Source organism: Oryza glaberrima, chromosome 12 (genome assembly GCF_000147395.1).
Source record: "Oryza glaberrima chromosome 12, OglaRS2, whole genome shotgun sequence".
Lineage (NCBI taxonomy): Eukaryota > Viridiplantae > Streptophyta > Magnoliopsida > Poales > Poaceae > Oryza > Oryza glaberrima.
Window position 1 is genome coordinate 14,087,890 of NC_068337.1, and position 14,668 is coordinate 14,102,557.

Consider the following 14,668-nt stretch of genomic DNA (forward strand, 5'->3'; position numbering starts at 1 on the left):
TAGAGTTCATCCGCAAGCGCACGGATATACCATTGTAGCCTTTCACCCGAGAGTATTCCAAGGGTATCGTATTTATTTTATCTCGTGGGAAGATCATGTAGAGAGAACTCAACTAATAACTTATATATTACTTGTGATAATCATATTCTAAGCAGGGGTTAAGATAATCCAAGGGTAGAGTGACACACAAGCATTACTACTCATCCTCATAATAATTAATCTAAGCTAGGTGGAAAGAAAAGAGAAAGAGAATCTATTCCTATGCCTCTAATATACATAGTATACATACATTCTAGTAAACTGGTATACTAGCTAATACCCTCTATCCGATGCCCTCCTGGTACTTCGAGAAGCCACCCCTGATGACACCCCGTCATGACCATCCAACCAGGGCTAAATACGGAGTAATACCCTCTCCAGGAAATTAACTTAGGATTATATATAGGCGCGGAGGAATACCCGTACTGAGCTGTCACCATCAGCGGCCCACCTCTCATCCGCAATATATAACCCCAAATAATGATATCCCGTAATCTAGACACCACGTCTAAACTACCAGATACTACTCTAATATCATCGTCATGACATAGAGTAATTGCATAAGCAAACACTAAACCCGCACCAAAGCATCTCCCAGATAAGCTAGCAGTATATTCAGTATAACATGAACATAATGTAAAGTAGGTACAAATATACTCGGAAAGTATTTCAATATCATAAATATATTTAGAAGAGTGTTCTAATAAAAGTACAAAGCTTACAAAAGAGGAAAGGGAAACTACTAGAGTCATAGCCGAACTCTTCCGAAGACTTCCGGACTCCTGAATCCTATTCTAATTCTATTCCATCAGCTAGATACTACTAAACTAAACTTGAGAGGAATGAGAGAGATCTTGCTTGAGGTGTGTGTTGAAGTGAAGAGAGTGAACTCCTTAAATAGGCAGGTAATGACGGTTATGGCGGTTGGAAAGGTCGGTAATACCCTCCAACCGCCATAGGGAGTGAATCTCCACCGTTCCCTCAAAACCCTGCATCCATCGGCTTCACGGGAGGTTCGGCTGAACCACCAGGTTCGGCCGAACCTGGGGCCGGCCCAACCAGCCCACATTTTGGCTGGTGGCCTCCTCTGCTGCTTCACTTCGTAGACTTGTGAAAATTTTGCCCTGATTCGTCGTGTTAATTCGGAGTTATTGGCCTATTCATACACAAGTCTGGTTCTCGACATCGTCCGATTGATTTATCGTTTAAGTTGACGTCGATTCTCCTTCATTTTATTGTCATTCTCTGCAAAAGGTTAGTAGACCCAATACTAGTGGAATATTATTATTCTAACTTATTTATGCATTGCAAGCATCACTAGTTCTCTCCTGTTTTAGTAATATTGACGGTCGAAACTGATCGATAATGACCGTCAACAAAACCCCCCAAGCTTGAACCTTTGCTTGTCCCGAGTGAAGGACGAAAGGAAACAAAGACTTGGTTGTTGATCAGGAGTTGCTACTATGCTGCATATCTCAAAGATACAGGTGCAAGGTACATGTACTCTCTCTCAGATTAAATAATCTTTGGCACGGTGGCTTACCCTTACCCCTGATTCCCACGAGACATTGCTTTTCCTTGCCTTGGGCGGTTGAAAGACAGAACAGCAATTAGAGCACCAATCACCCGATCTTTATTCAACTCTTATTCTAGAAGTTTTCAAATGATTTTGAAAAAGAAAACCAAGTTCCTCAAGTGATTCACTTAGTCTCTCTAAGTGTATCAACATGAATTCCTCACCAAATGTTGCCTTGTTGATTCCTACTCTAAGGTTTATATGTGGAGCTCGGCAGGGATCAAACATGGCATACTTGCATTCACATTATTACTAAGTCAAAAACTTAGACTAAAGCAGATAACTAAACATACTCAAGATCAAGATTGTGCATAATTATGTGTGTGGTATATAGTGGAAATGGTATGAGAAAAAAATAAAAGAAAATGCTTCTCCTTTATGCTTACTTTCTTCTCCCAAAAATCCTTCTTTTATTGATTAGGAGAGGGCGTAATTACATTTTTTTTTTCAATCATGCTCATGCTTGATGGAGCATAGCTTTATTTTTTTTTTCACAACCATGCCTTTCTCTCCTTTCTCATTTTTTTTCTTTCAAAAGGATTTTTCTTTTCAGGAGAAGAAAGCACATGAAAGCATGGAAAATTTATTTTGGTGGTAATATGGATATGGAATGGAATATTGCTTAGCTCCCAGTGTAGGAGTTTAGCATGTGCATATATGTGGGTGTATGATCTTGATCAAAGAGCATGAGAAGTATCTACACAAGTCACAAGGATTTGACAAAGTTCAATGGAATGGCAAGTAACCAAAATGTATATGGTTTAATCATGATAGCACATTTTTGGCTCTGGTAGGAATTTATATCAAATGAGGAACTTTCAATTTTATCATTTTGAAAAACAAATCATCCGGAATTCAAGTCAAACTAGTATGAGGATCATAGCAACTCATATTTACTATCTCATATCTCGCAACAACCTAGACTTGGATTAGCAAGTGCAGCCCATTTACCTCAGGTTCCCGGATAATTTTTGGCTACTTATATTTAACCTTTGAGAGAGTATTTACTAAGAACCCATATATCAGAGATATAAAACAGAGCAACTATTCATCATTTCAACAAAGAGAACTAGCTTGTCGTACCTAGCATGACTCAAACCTATCCTATCTTTTTGGTATTTTCTATTTTGCAAATTTTTATATTGTTTTCAAGTTTTATAGAATGCAATTGAAAGGGAAATATGCAGTGTGATACAAGTTACCTCAGTGGGGGGAGCGAAGTCTCCCCCCAAGCTTGGCTTTTGCTCAGGGTCCTTGATAAGAATTGAACCCCTGAAAGTGAATGTACGCCTGAAGGTCATCATGCTGTTGCTGCATCATGTTGTTGATGTTGGTGAACTGAGCGTCAGCAGATTGTTGCCATTCTTGCGTTTGAGCTATGTGTTCCGCGAGGTCGTACTGGATCTCCCCCGTCTGCACATCAAGGGTGTGCATTCTTCTAGTGATTTCACCCAAGTCCCAACGAGAGGAACTTGAGCGCCATTCACTTGGAGATGGAGGCACATCACTTGATCTGGGAGGTTGATTGTCCCCCCAGTGGATGTCATGAGGCGCATGCCACTGGTCCTCACTGGCGCTTGACCAGGTTGAGACTCCGATGCTATGGCGTGGAGCTTGGGTCCATCCAGGTGCATCCCCAGTTGGTGTCCAACCTACCTCATACATCTGCACGGGTGTCGAGGATGATGAACTTCCTTGTTCGTTCCTTGTCATGTTGCGTGTCTCCCTGTATGTTCCACCTGCACGAGATTCTTCTATGGTCTGCAGGGGATTGGTTAGTTCATGGCAGATGTACAAATGATACCCCGCATTTGGCAACGGGATTTCATTTGTACAACCGGGTAAAAAGTATATCAAAGATCCATCTGCTCCATGTTTCAAAATATGCCCTTGCACTAGATAGGCCTCATCAATACGCGGACGAGTGGCTGAGATAAAAGAAATTTGGTCGCTAACGACCCCTACCCTTTTGCTATCCGAGTAATCAGAGAGGTGCACTCAACAGGAGCAGAGAACTTTATACTTTCTAACCATTGCCTTGTCATACATTTCACAGGAGAAATTTTGATCTTTCATCTCCCTTAATGGGTCTCAGATCACTTCTAGGAAACAAAGTCATAGCAATCCATTTGTGCATGAGCCTAAGTGTAGGATTATGGATATCATTCGTTCTAGGTTTCTTACAAATTGGATCTACAGAAATATCTTCCCAAAACCTATTTTTCTCGAACCCAGAAATTCCTTTCTGGAGATCAATTTTACAGGAATCGTGAAAATCAAGAAGTGTACTCAAGCCTTTCCATGTGAGCGTGAACTCCTTACAGAAAAAACGAAAAGAAATACCATCTTCTATTTCTTTCAAAGTGCACAGAAATTGCAAAGTAAGCAAACGACAACCAGGCTCATCTACCACAGCAAATCTCTGCCAACCAACAGCATTCCAAATAGAACGAAATTCAACATCCATATCTATCTTTTTCAGCAACTTCGGTGAGTATTCTCGCGTGTGAGGATACTCCCGGTCGCTCAACATGTAGTAGGCTTGTCTCTCCCATTCACTGGCAAGGTCGAGGTCAGCGTCGCTTAGGAGTTGTCGCGGAGCGTCGGCGTCTTCCATCGAGACATCGGCTGATGAACGAGTACTAGACTCATTATGACAACTTGATGGAGAGCCCGACCCCTTGAACAGACGAGACGGTCGCCTCTTCATACTGCACAATGGAGCAAGAACATGCTAACTAGGCGGGGGTTAGAAATGACAAGAGTTTCACCCGCCGGTTAGTTTCACCAAAGCAACTTGTATGTATGCAACTAAATGATTTGAACTTGAGGAAAACTATCAAAGCATGAATGAACTTGGGAGCAAACTTTGGAGAGGGAATGAAAATGAGTTGAAATGTTGTGGAATTCCCTCTCTCGGCCGGCTGGCTTTTATAGGGTACCCACAACGGTCAGAAATGACATGTGGGACCTACTAGCCGTTGCCTCAAAAAGTGAGGTAGCCGACCATTGCCTGGCCGGTTCGGCCGAACCCCTAGTGGGCCCAACCGGCCCCACATTCGGCCGTTGGAATCCAACGGTCAATGCGGTCATGGCACAATGAATTTTCGTTGAAAACTTTATTTTGGTTTTCTCTTAAAAATTCATTTGAAGAATTTTCTCAAAATTCAAAAGTCCTGAATGCAATTTTGAAATTCAAATATGTGATGATGCAAAAATTCAAATTGTTGAAAACAAATATGTGGATACAAACCAATTTACCTATTGGCGAAGGTCACGTCATTTAAAGTCCGACGTGCAAGACCGTACCTCCTTTCAATTCAGTTCATGGATTTTCCACCCGTCTCCGGAGGTGATGGAGCGGGCGTCTTTAGCTTCTTCCTCCACACCTTCTTTGATTTTGGTGCGGAAGACGGCTTCCTCTGAGCTGGCTGCTCTAACTTCTTGGCTGGTACAGGTGCTTTTACCGGCGTCTTCCAATAACGGTTCCTAGGCGCTGTTGTTTCCTTCTCCAGGAAGTTCTGCATAAACTTTACCAGGCTATCCGTCTTGGGTGGCTCCACCCAAGAGTATTCCAAGGGTATCGTATTTATTTTATCCTGTGGGAAGATCATGTAGTGAGAACTCAACTAATAACTTATATATTACTTGTGATAATCATATTCTAAGCAGGGGTTAAGATAATCCAAGGGTAGAGTGACACACAAGCATTACTACTCATCCTCATAATAATTAATCTAACCTAGGTGGAAAGAAAAGAGAAAGAGAATCTATTCCTATGCCTCTAATATACATAGCATACATACATTCTAGTTAACTGGTATACTAGCTAATACCCTCTATCCGATGCCCTCCTGGTACTTTGAGAAGCCACCCCTAACTGCCGAGTTCCTTACGACACCCTGTCATGACCATCCAACCGGGGCTAAAAACGGAGGAATACCCTCCCTAGGAAATTAACTTAGGATTATATATAGGCGCGGAGGAATACCCGTACTGAGCTATCACCATCAGCGGCCCACCTCTTATCCGCAGTATATAACCCCAAATAATGATATCCCGTAATCTAGACACCACGTCTAAACTACCAGATACTACTCTAATATCATCGTCATGACATAAAGTAATTGCATAAGCAAACACTATACCCGCACCAAAACATCTCACAGATAAGCTAGCAGTATATTCAGTATAACATGAACATAATGTAAAGTAGGTACAAATATACTCAGAAAGTATTTCAATACCATAAATGTATTTAGAAGAGTATTCTAATAAAAGTACAAAGCTTACAAAAGAGGAAAGGGAAACTACTAGAGCCATACCCGAACTCTTCCGAAGACTTCCGGACTCCTGATTCCTTTTCTAATTCTATTCCACCAGCTAGATACTACTAAACTAAACTTGAGAGGAATGAGAGAGCTCTTGCTTGAGGTGTGTGTTGAAGTATAGAGAGTGAACTCCTTAAACAGGAAGGTATTGGCGGTTATGGCGGTTGGAAAAGTCGGTAATACCCTCCAACCGCCATAGGGAGTGAATCTCCACCGTTCCCTCAAAACCCTACATCCATCAGCTTCACGGGAGGTTCGGCCAAACCTGGGGCCGGCCCAACCAGCCCACATTTTGGCTGGTGGCCTCCTCTACTGCTTCACTTAGTAGACTTGTGAATTTTGGCCTGATTCGTCATGTCAATTCTGAGTTATTGGCCTATTCATATACAAGTCTGGTTCTCGACATCGTCCGATTGATTTATCGTTTAAGTTGATGTCGATTCTCCTTCATTTTATTGTCATTCTCTGAAAAAGGTTAGTAGACCCAATACTAGTGGAATATTATTATTCTAACATATTTATGTATTGCAAGCATCACTAGTTCTCTCCTGTTTTTGTAATATTGACGGTCGAAACTGATCAATAACGAACGTCAACACTAGGAAAGAGTCAAGCTTGTGGTAAGCATCATGCAGTTACCCATTCCCGCTTGTGGTAAGCACTATATGTCTTCCAGGGTTTCCCGTGAACCAGTCCTTAATTACCATGGGTGCGATTAGCAAAACCTTGAAACCACAGCCTACCATTCAGTCGCATTTTATTTGGATAATTATGACCGATGAAACATGGCCGGATGTCTCGAGCACGTAGCTCGTCAAGATACTAAATGTCTAATGATGTAATTATCCCATTATGTGTGCTAGTGGTAATTAAGCATAGCTAAGCATATATAATTCTAGCTTGATCAACATAAGTATCACGAGCTAGATAAATTATCACCCAAGGTTGACAAAGGACTGGTAACAAGTAATATGGCACAAGCGAGCAGATAGGTAAACCCTATTCTCATGAAATTAGAAGGCCATGCAATTTTATTTGCAAACGATAAAACATTTATAAAGTAGGCACAGTACGCTCAAGGGGAATGTGTGACTTGCCTTACTTCTTCACAACAACCTTCTGAACTCCTTTCCTCGCGACCGCGATCTTCTAAAACGACGGAAACTACACGCTGGCATGCAAAATGAGGAAAAACTCTAATAAAAACCAACCAAACAGTACATAAAAAGTAAACAAACATGTAGATCTCAATTTTAGATGAATTTTGCAAGTTCAATGGCACAATTTGGAGTTCGTTTGAATTACATATGAATTTTAGAAGTTTTGAGCCATTTAAATGGATTTCTAGAATTATTAATGATTTATTGCGCAATTAATACTATTTATGACATCACCGAGAGGATAGGTAACGCCGACAAGCGGACCCCACCTATTGGTGGGCGGGCGCACGGTGGACCGAGTCCACATGCGCACCGGCCCGTGGGTGCAACATGTGGCAGCCACGGCGGACCAGCGGGCGGAGGTGGAAAGGATGTGGCACCGAGGTGGCACCGACGCGGGACGGCACCACGATGGCCACGTGGACGGCCTAGATTAAACCGAGGGTGAATCTAATGGCACGGGAGGCGGCTGCCGGGCTCGGCACGGCTTCAGGCTGGCCGGCCATGGCGATGGGCGGCGGCGCACGGTCACCGACGGCTGCTGTCGGCGACACGGAATGGCGGCGAGCGGCTGGAGGGCGGCGGTGCTCATGGGCAGCGACGACACACGTGGGAGTGCGGCGGCGGAAGAGGAAAAGGAGGAGGGAGTAGGGGTCCTCACCGGATGCGGCGGCCGGTGAAGAGGGAGATGATGGCGATGGCGATTAGATGGCTCTCGGTGAAAAAGGAGGGGCGGCCGAGGACGTTCAGAGCCTGGGGAAGGAGAAGAGAGGATTAGGGAGGGGAGGACTGGTGCGGGGTGACTGGAAAACGACGGCCGACCGCGACAACATAAGGAAGCTCATCGGCGCTGCGAAGCGAGTGATGGAGGCAGTGCGGGGCGGCAACGGCTAAGGTGATGGCGGCGTGCGGCTGGAGGGGGTGTAAGGCGGTAGTGGCTTGAGTTCGCGGTGGAAGGAGTGATTCGGTGGTGGTTAGGGGAGGACAGGTGGAGACCGGGGTGCGGCGTGGAGCGGCGAAGCTGGCGGTGTCCTCGGCGCAGTGCGGCGACGATGGGAGTTGCGGTAGAGGCACGGCTGCGAGCGGCGGAGCTCGGGCTCACGCGGGGAGCATGGCAGAGGGCGCGGCAGGCTTGGGAAAGAGGGGAAAAGGGAAGAGGAGGGCCCGGGGATCCTTTTTATGGGCGCGAGGGATGGAGATCGAGGCTAGGAGGGGCGGAATCGGGCGGCAACGGCCTGCGCCGACGTGGGTGAGGTGGGGCTCGAATCCGGCGCGAAAATTTGGGGAAAAGTGGGGGATTTCGTGGAGGAGATGGAGGGAAGTGCGCCCGGAGAGTATATTAGGGCACAAAGAATATTAAAAAATGATTTCGCTTAATTAATTTCTTTAATTTTTATTAATTTCTAGAAAATGAGTTATTGAATTGATTTTTAATCCCGAACGAAAATCGGGGCAGTACACATCGTCCACGACGGCGCCTAGTGCAGGCTCAGCGACAGAGTCCCTCTGTGGCGATGGCTCCGCGTGCAGCTAGGCAATGGCGGCCCTCAGTGGCTAGGGTTGCGGCCAGCTTGGCTCGACGACGACGACGTACGACGACGATGGCGGCCCTCTTTGCTTGATGGATTTTGAATTAGGGACTGGGATTCTGGGGGTTTTGATTTTAATTTTTTTCTCCTAAAAACCTTCGAGGATTACCTTCGAGGAAAAGTCTAAATATCCCCCTAAACTTTGGATGAAAGTCAATCTAGCATCCTTAACTTTAAAACTAGACATCTAACCACAGAAATTTGTAAAATCATTCATATTACCCACTAAGATGGTTTTGTATGGTGGTTTTGCATATTTTAAAAGCTTAAACAAACAACTTTAAATAATTAATATAATATATTTGCATATCATCAATTGTAAGCCATCAATTTATTACTTGTATAGTGATATATACTATTATTATGTAGGTACTTGTTTGTAAGTGTAGGTACTTGTTTGTAAGTGAGAGCTAACAAGTGGTAAAAAGAAAAATATAAGTGGAGATTTTAATTTATATATCCAATGAGTATGTCACGTGATCAAACTCATCCAAATTATATACAAAATTAGATAAAAAACCACTGTAAAAAAACCATCTTACGAGGTAATATGAATGGTTTTACAATGTTTAGGGGGTTGGACGCCGGTTTTTAAATTTTGGGTGCTAGACGGACTTCTATTTAAAGTTTAGGGGTATTTGGATTTCTATCTAGTGTTAATATTATCTTGTCTTTGTCTTTGTCCGTGCCTGTTGCCACGGGCGACAGGTCACAAGCCCACAACCAATTACAAATTGTAGGTTTGAATATATGAACCTAGCCTAGCAGATGGGGATATATGAACTGTCTACCAAAGAGGGGTGAAAAAGAGGGGTGAATGGTAGGAACACAAAAAAAATATAAAGCTTTGAGTGCAAATAAAGGTTACCCTCAAACATATCGAAGTTGCACAGATTAAAGCACCAGATCAATTCCTGGCCATTGGTCGGACTGGTCAGTCACCGACGGTTAGACCGCCACAATGTTGCCGGTCAGACCACCTAGATACCGTCAGTAAGATCGTCGCTCTTTCTCCATTCAAACCACTGCATTGCCGCCGGTCAAGCTATCAGGATCTAGAAAAACAAGTATTGACGAAACTTTTGAAAGTAGATCAACTTTATTGCATCAATGTGTTTACAAAGTTCATCTAAAGCACTCCTCCCATACTCTCTCTTAGAAAGTCGATATATTCTAGCCTCAAACCCTCATCTATTTATATCGACAACGTAACTTTCTCTAGCCACGAATCTAACTAGTACTATGACTCCGTTGTTGATGGTCGTTATAGACCAATTTCGACCGTCAATATTTCCTAAAATGGTAGAAAACTAGCAATGCTTGCATGCATACTTAGTTAGAAATTATCTATTTCCACTTGTACTTGTAGGAGATCACCATATAAATGAAGGAGAAATTGTGGAAAATACCCGTCTGATCAGTCAGAGGTTAACAAGTGTGGCGAATAAATGCACGGATGGGCCCATAAACCTAATGAAACACATGCCATTGGACCCAACCAACACACCACTGGACCTTGGACCCATCATTCAGGAGCATGGAGAAAACCCAAGGCCAGAAAGTCCAGCCAGGGGTCGGCCAACCCTAGCGCAGCCCAGCTGGCCCTGGGACTTCCAACGTCAGTAGTAATCGCCTTCTAATGACGGTTGTGACCATTTTCTGCGCTCCGACCACCATCAGCAAGCTATATAAGGCCTCCTCCCTCATTCGAACCCACACCAAGAAGGAATCAAGTGAAAGAAGCTCTCCTTAGTGATTTATATTTTGTTCTAGTGCTAGTGGAGTTAGAATTAGAATAGTTCTTGAGTTTTTCAAGTCATCCGGGGAATTTGGATATGGTTGTAATAACTTATATCCCTCTTGTAAAACTTTATTCTATAATGAAATATTCTTCTTTTTATAGTTTTGTATTAATTATATGGCTCGCTTATTGGAGATATGCAGTGGGTATTGGCTTTGTGTTCAGTCGTATGATTGCTCTATGTCATCAGCAGAGATGGAGGGAAATATTTAGTATTGTAAGCGCAATGCTTAGATTATTGAATTTCATTAAGTGGTGCTATATGCCATGGAACTATAGAGGTAGGCCGTTGGTGGTGACAGGCCAGTACAGGTATTCCTCCATGTGCATATATATGGCTAAGAAAGGTTCCTACTGTGGTTACCCCTCCGTATCTATAGCCGGTTGGATAGCCATGACGGATTTTCATAAGGAACTCGGCAGTCGACAATCAGGGGTAGTTTCTCAATATACCAGGAAAGCATAGTTAAGGGTTTATAGCCATATAGTTGTACATTAGCAAGTGTATACTAAAGTGCCTATATATTAAAAGTATAGAAATGAGGCATTTTTTTATACTTCTCCACTTAGCCTATATTTATTATTTAATTAGTGAGAGTTTTTGTCTATGGTGTGGAGCTGAAACCCCGCTAGGATGATTTTTTTATGTTGTTATTTTTTGGTGTGAGGACTAAGTGGTTCTTATGTAAGTATTTACGTTTTATTTAAGGTTAGATATATATATTAATTTGTCATTTTGTGTATAATGTCTCGATTCCTTGATAGAGATTTATATAGAAAAGAATCTGAAAATTTGGGCTAAATTTAGTCATGAAAAGGATGCAGGGAGCACGCCACAGTTGGATGGGACAGAGGGCAAGCGACTTGGTGCACCGAGTCAAAGATCGGTAGCACAGGCTGCAATGGTGCACCGTGGTGAGATTTGCCGGGGCGAGGGCGACGTGGCTCGGTCGTCACTGGCTTCCAGGCAGGAGCAGGGCAAGGAAGAGACTTGGGCTTGAGGCTAGAAACCATGGGCAGCCGAGCGAAAGATCAACCGGCTGGAGCTCGTGCAGGGCGGTTGGATGCGAGAGACTGGCCACTATGACGGCGTGGCAGCGCGACGCCTGGCGTCATCGGTTGGGGGTGATCTCGGCTCGGCTGGGCGGGATGCCGCGCAAGGGCTGCGATGGCTCACGTTTGGCTCGGCTGGGTTGAATTAGGAGTGTGTCCTACTAGGTTCCCTACCTTGTCAAGCTAATAGATGGGGTCAAAAGGTAAATGAAACAACAGAAAACGAGAGGAAGGAACAAAAGAACTCCCCTTGGGTGAACAGTACTCCGAATATTCCAGTTTCATCAGTCAAGGCGGTGAAAACCATTTCTAGGGATCGCACGAACATTAATTCATTCGGCAAAGATTTTTGATGCACGAAACGTGATATGTAGTACATGTAATACACCCAGAAAACTTACTATTTTATGAACCAAAGAAAAAAAAATACAGGGCTGTTACAATATATTTTTACGGATTTGCTAGTTTTCTTTTTGTCGACAGAAAACGAGGGTAAAAACTTTTGATTTTTTGACCGTCGGATTTGCCTTAAGATTCAAGCTGGCGCGTTCATAGAAAAAATTCACGTGAGAAATATAATTTGTGCGCGTGCTAGCCACTTCATCTCTTGGATGTTTTTTTCTAATATACTCCAGTTACACCCTAGTTACACTGTAATAACAGTGTAATTACACTCTAACTATAGTGTAGCTATACTATAACTACATTATTATCTCTATACAAATTAGATATAAAGTTGCATATATTATTTTAATACATATATACAAGTTATATTATTGTTATAGTGTAGTTCTAGTGAAATTATATACTATAGTTAGATTTGAAAGTTTTTTACTCAAAATACTTGCGACAGTTTTTTTAGCTAATCCCTATATTTTTATATGAGTCATAAGTAAGGATTTTGACGTGCATGCTTACAGTTGCAGTTGTTCTCGAAGTTCAGCCTGTTTGACAAAAACACCGTGGAAGCCGTAGGGGATACGACCAGGCAACTGCACTTCCGCAATAATGTCTAGCTCTAGAGACCTTGCATCCATCACCACAAAATGACTATCTCCGGTGGCCTCTTCATGAGTGTAGCACACCACATAACCATTATCCTCGTTGCTATACCTGTCATCGTTGTTTGGAACAAAAAAGGGTTCCCCAGCAAAGCAACCTGGACCAAAGTCACGACGTGCAACCGTGCAATCACCAAAGCCAACTAGATCAAAGTCAAGCTTCCTTATGCCTATGATCTTGGGCATTGGACCGGTTACACCAAAGTACCCATAGCGATTTCTATGACCAACATAGCCTTGGTGGACCACACCGAATTCAAGGTTCTCCGGTGAGAGAGCAATGCATGACACATCACCAGTGCGGAGATTAACACGTACCATGTCGACACGAGCTCGCATGAGCTCCATGTTTCCTAGCAAGTGTTCAATAGACAAAATATTGGGTCCTACCAGCACAATCTCCTCTCCATCAGGCTCTTCCCAGGCATTTGTCGTGTGCAACATATTAAATCCAGGGACCTCGAACCACCGCATGTCTGAATCATCCTTGGCATACCTCGGAAGCACGCCGATTCGTGGCACCATGGCACTGTCCAGCCCTACAAATGAGCCACCCCGCACGACCATGTCCATAGGACTAACAATGAGCTGTGACTCTGGGAAGATTGCATATCTCTCTGTTATTGCAAAGTCATGCAGCACAGACGGTTTCTGGGAGGACATGATGGGCACACCTGCAACCTTCTTGCCCTCCCTATCAAACCAGAAGTATCTTATGAATGGCTGAAAGGCACTACAGCTAAAAGCAAACAATTCCATAGTGACTGGATCCTTCTTCGGGTGTGCTGTCATCCTAAGAGAGAGATTACCACCAAAGTCATATCTACCGAGTGTGGTCACCTCTCCGGTGGCTGGGTTGATGTGCACGGAGTATGGAAGGTCATACTCGCAGAGTGCGTATAGGCAATCCACGAAATAGGTGATGCTAGTGTTGGCCACCCCGAAGCCCTTGTTCAGGTCAATTTGACCAGTAAACACCCTGGCAGCGAAGACCATTGCTCGAGCCAACCCAGCCAACCCTTGGAAGCCAGCAAGAAAGTTTGGTAAAACTGGTGCTCTGGCCTCGTGCTCCAAGAGGTACTTGTATGTGCGCACATAGCGTGAACAGAGCACAGGCACTGACTCCAGTGTTGATGTAGCTGAGGGAAGGAGAAGGGAATGGAGCATGCCATCACCATCGAAGAGGTGGTGCGTGCGTCCTAGGAACTGGTGCTGTGGGTTGGGTCCATTGCGGATGTATGCCCCACCGGCAAGGCAGCTCGGGATGGAGCCGCGGACTACAGGGCAGGGTGTCGGTGGTAGCTCATCGACAGGTACAAAGTTGCCGGAGAGAACACGCTGCGGATCCACCGTGGGCTGCTGCTCGGGTGGGTCCATCCACCGATCAATCACTTTGTCAAGTGTGTTGCAGATCGCCATTGTCAAAGAAGTTGTGGTTGTTCTGTGGTGGTGAGCCGAGCGAGTCGATGAAGTACCGTGAGCCTTGGCCGCAGGCGAGATGTGGGACATTTTATTCTTGGGCTGCCAAGAAGCACGAGTCATAACATTGGGTGGGAGCGCAGAAGACATGGCAACAATGGGTGCCTCTCTACAATGTACAAATGAATGGATGGCTCAGGTGGGGATTATTTGCATGCAGCGCTGCATATATAGGACGACAAAGATGTTAGCACCAACCAAGTCACTGTTTTTCTTTTGTGGATAAGAAACTTCAAGGAAAGGATCCTACAATATATATGTAGTATATTTACAATATTATCTTGCCATGGATGACAGGGCACAAGCTCACAACCAACTACTTGCAAGTGTCACCCTAAAAGATGTGAACACCAGTGGATTTTATCCAAAATTCTGTCTAATAGTGTGGCATGTTTGTCGCCACTTACATTATAACGTGGCTTGCTGAATAATGTACTGCAAGAAGTTCCTATCATATCAGATAGGAACAAACAATTAATCGTGTCTTTCTAGGGAAATATGACATAATGAGATTTTATTTAGTAATTGTACAGACAGTAAGTGGAGGATTATTTGCTGATGAGTCTAGTTTGATTCCTC

General features: G+C 43.9%; 1 protein-coding gene across 4 annotated transcripts; it reads right to left on the reverse strand.

The window, feature by feature from the left end:
• Nucleotides 1–3,887: 3,887 nt before the first annotated feature.
• On the reverse strand, nucleotides 3,888–14,176 carry LOC127756784 (9-cis-epoxycarotenoid dioxygenase NCED2, chloroplastic-like). 4 transcript variants are annotated; one of them, XM_052282156.1, is made up of 2 exons: nucleotides 12,468–14,176; nucleotides 3,888–5,214 (listed from the first exon to the last, which is right to left on the reverse strand). In XM_052282156.1, exons 1-2 carry the CDS (start codon nucleotides 14,150–14,152, stop codon nucleotides 5,205–5,207), a joined length of 1,695 nt encoding a protein of 564 aa, XP_052138116.1. In that variant the 5' UTR covers nucleotides 14,153–14,176; the 3' UTR covers nucleotides 3,888–5,204. The 4 variants fall into 4 exon arrangements, with proteins under 4 accessions (XP_052138116.1, XP_052138117.1, XP_052138115.1 ...); XM_052282157.1 differs by lacking the exon at nucleotides 3,888–5,214 and adding an exon at nucleotides 7,043–7,117; XM_052282155.1 differs by lacking the exon at nucleotides 3,888–5,214 and adding an exon at nucleotides 9,106–9,720.
• Between the last annotated feature and the right edge of the window lie 492 nt (nucleotides 14,177–14,668).

Bases quoted from the DNA above. Each gene is read 5' to 3' on its own strand.
- LOC127756784 (XM_052282155.1), bottom strand. From the start codon at position 14,152: ATGACTCGTGCTTCTTGGCAGCCCAAGAATAAAATGTCCCACATCTCG. The intron at 9,721-12,467 runs GTAAGCATGCAC...GCGGCAATGCAG, and splicing joins CTTCGAGAACAACTGCAACT to TGGTTTGAATGGAGAAAGAG.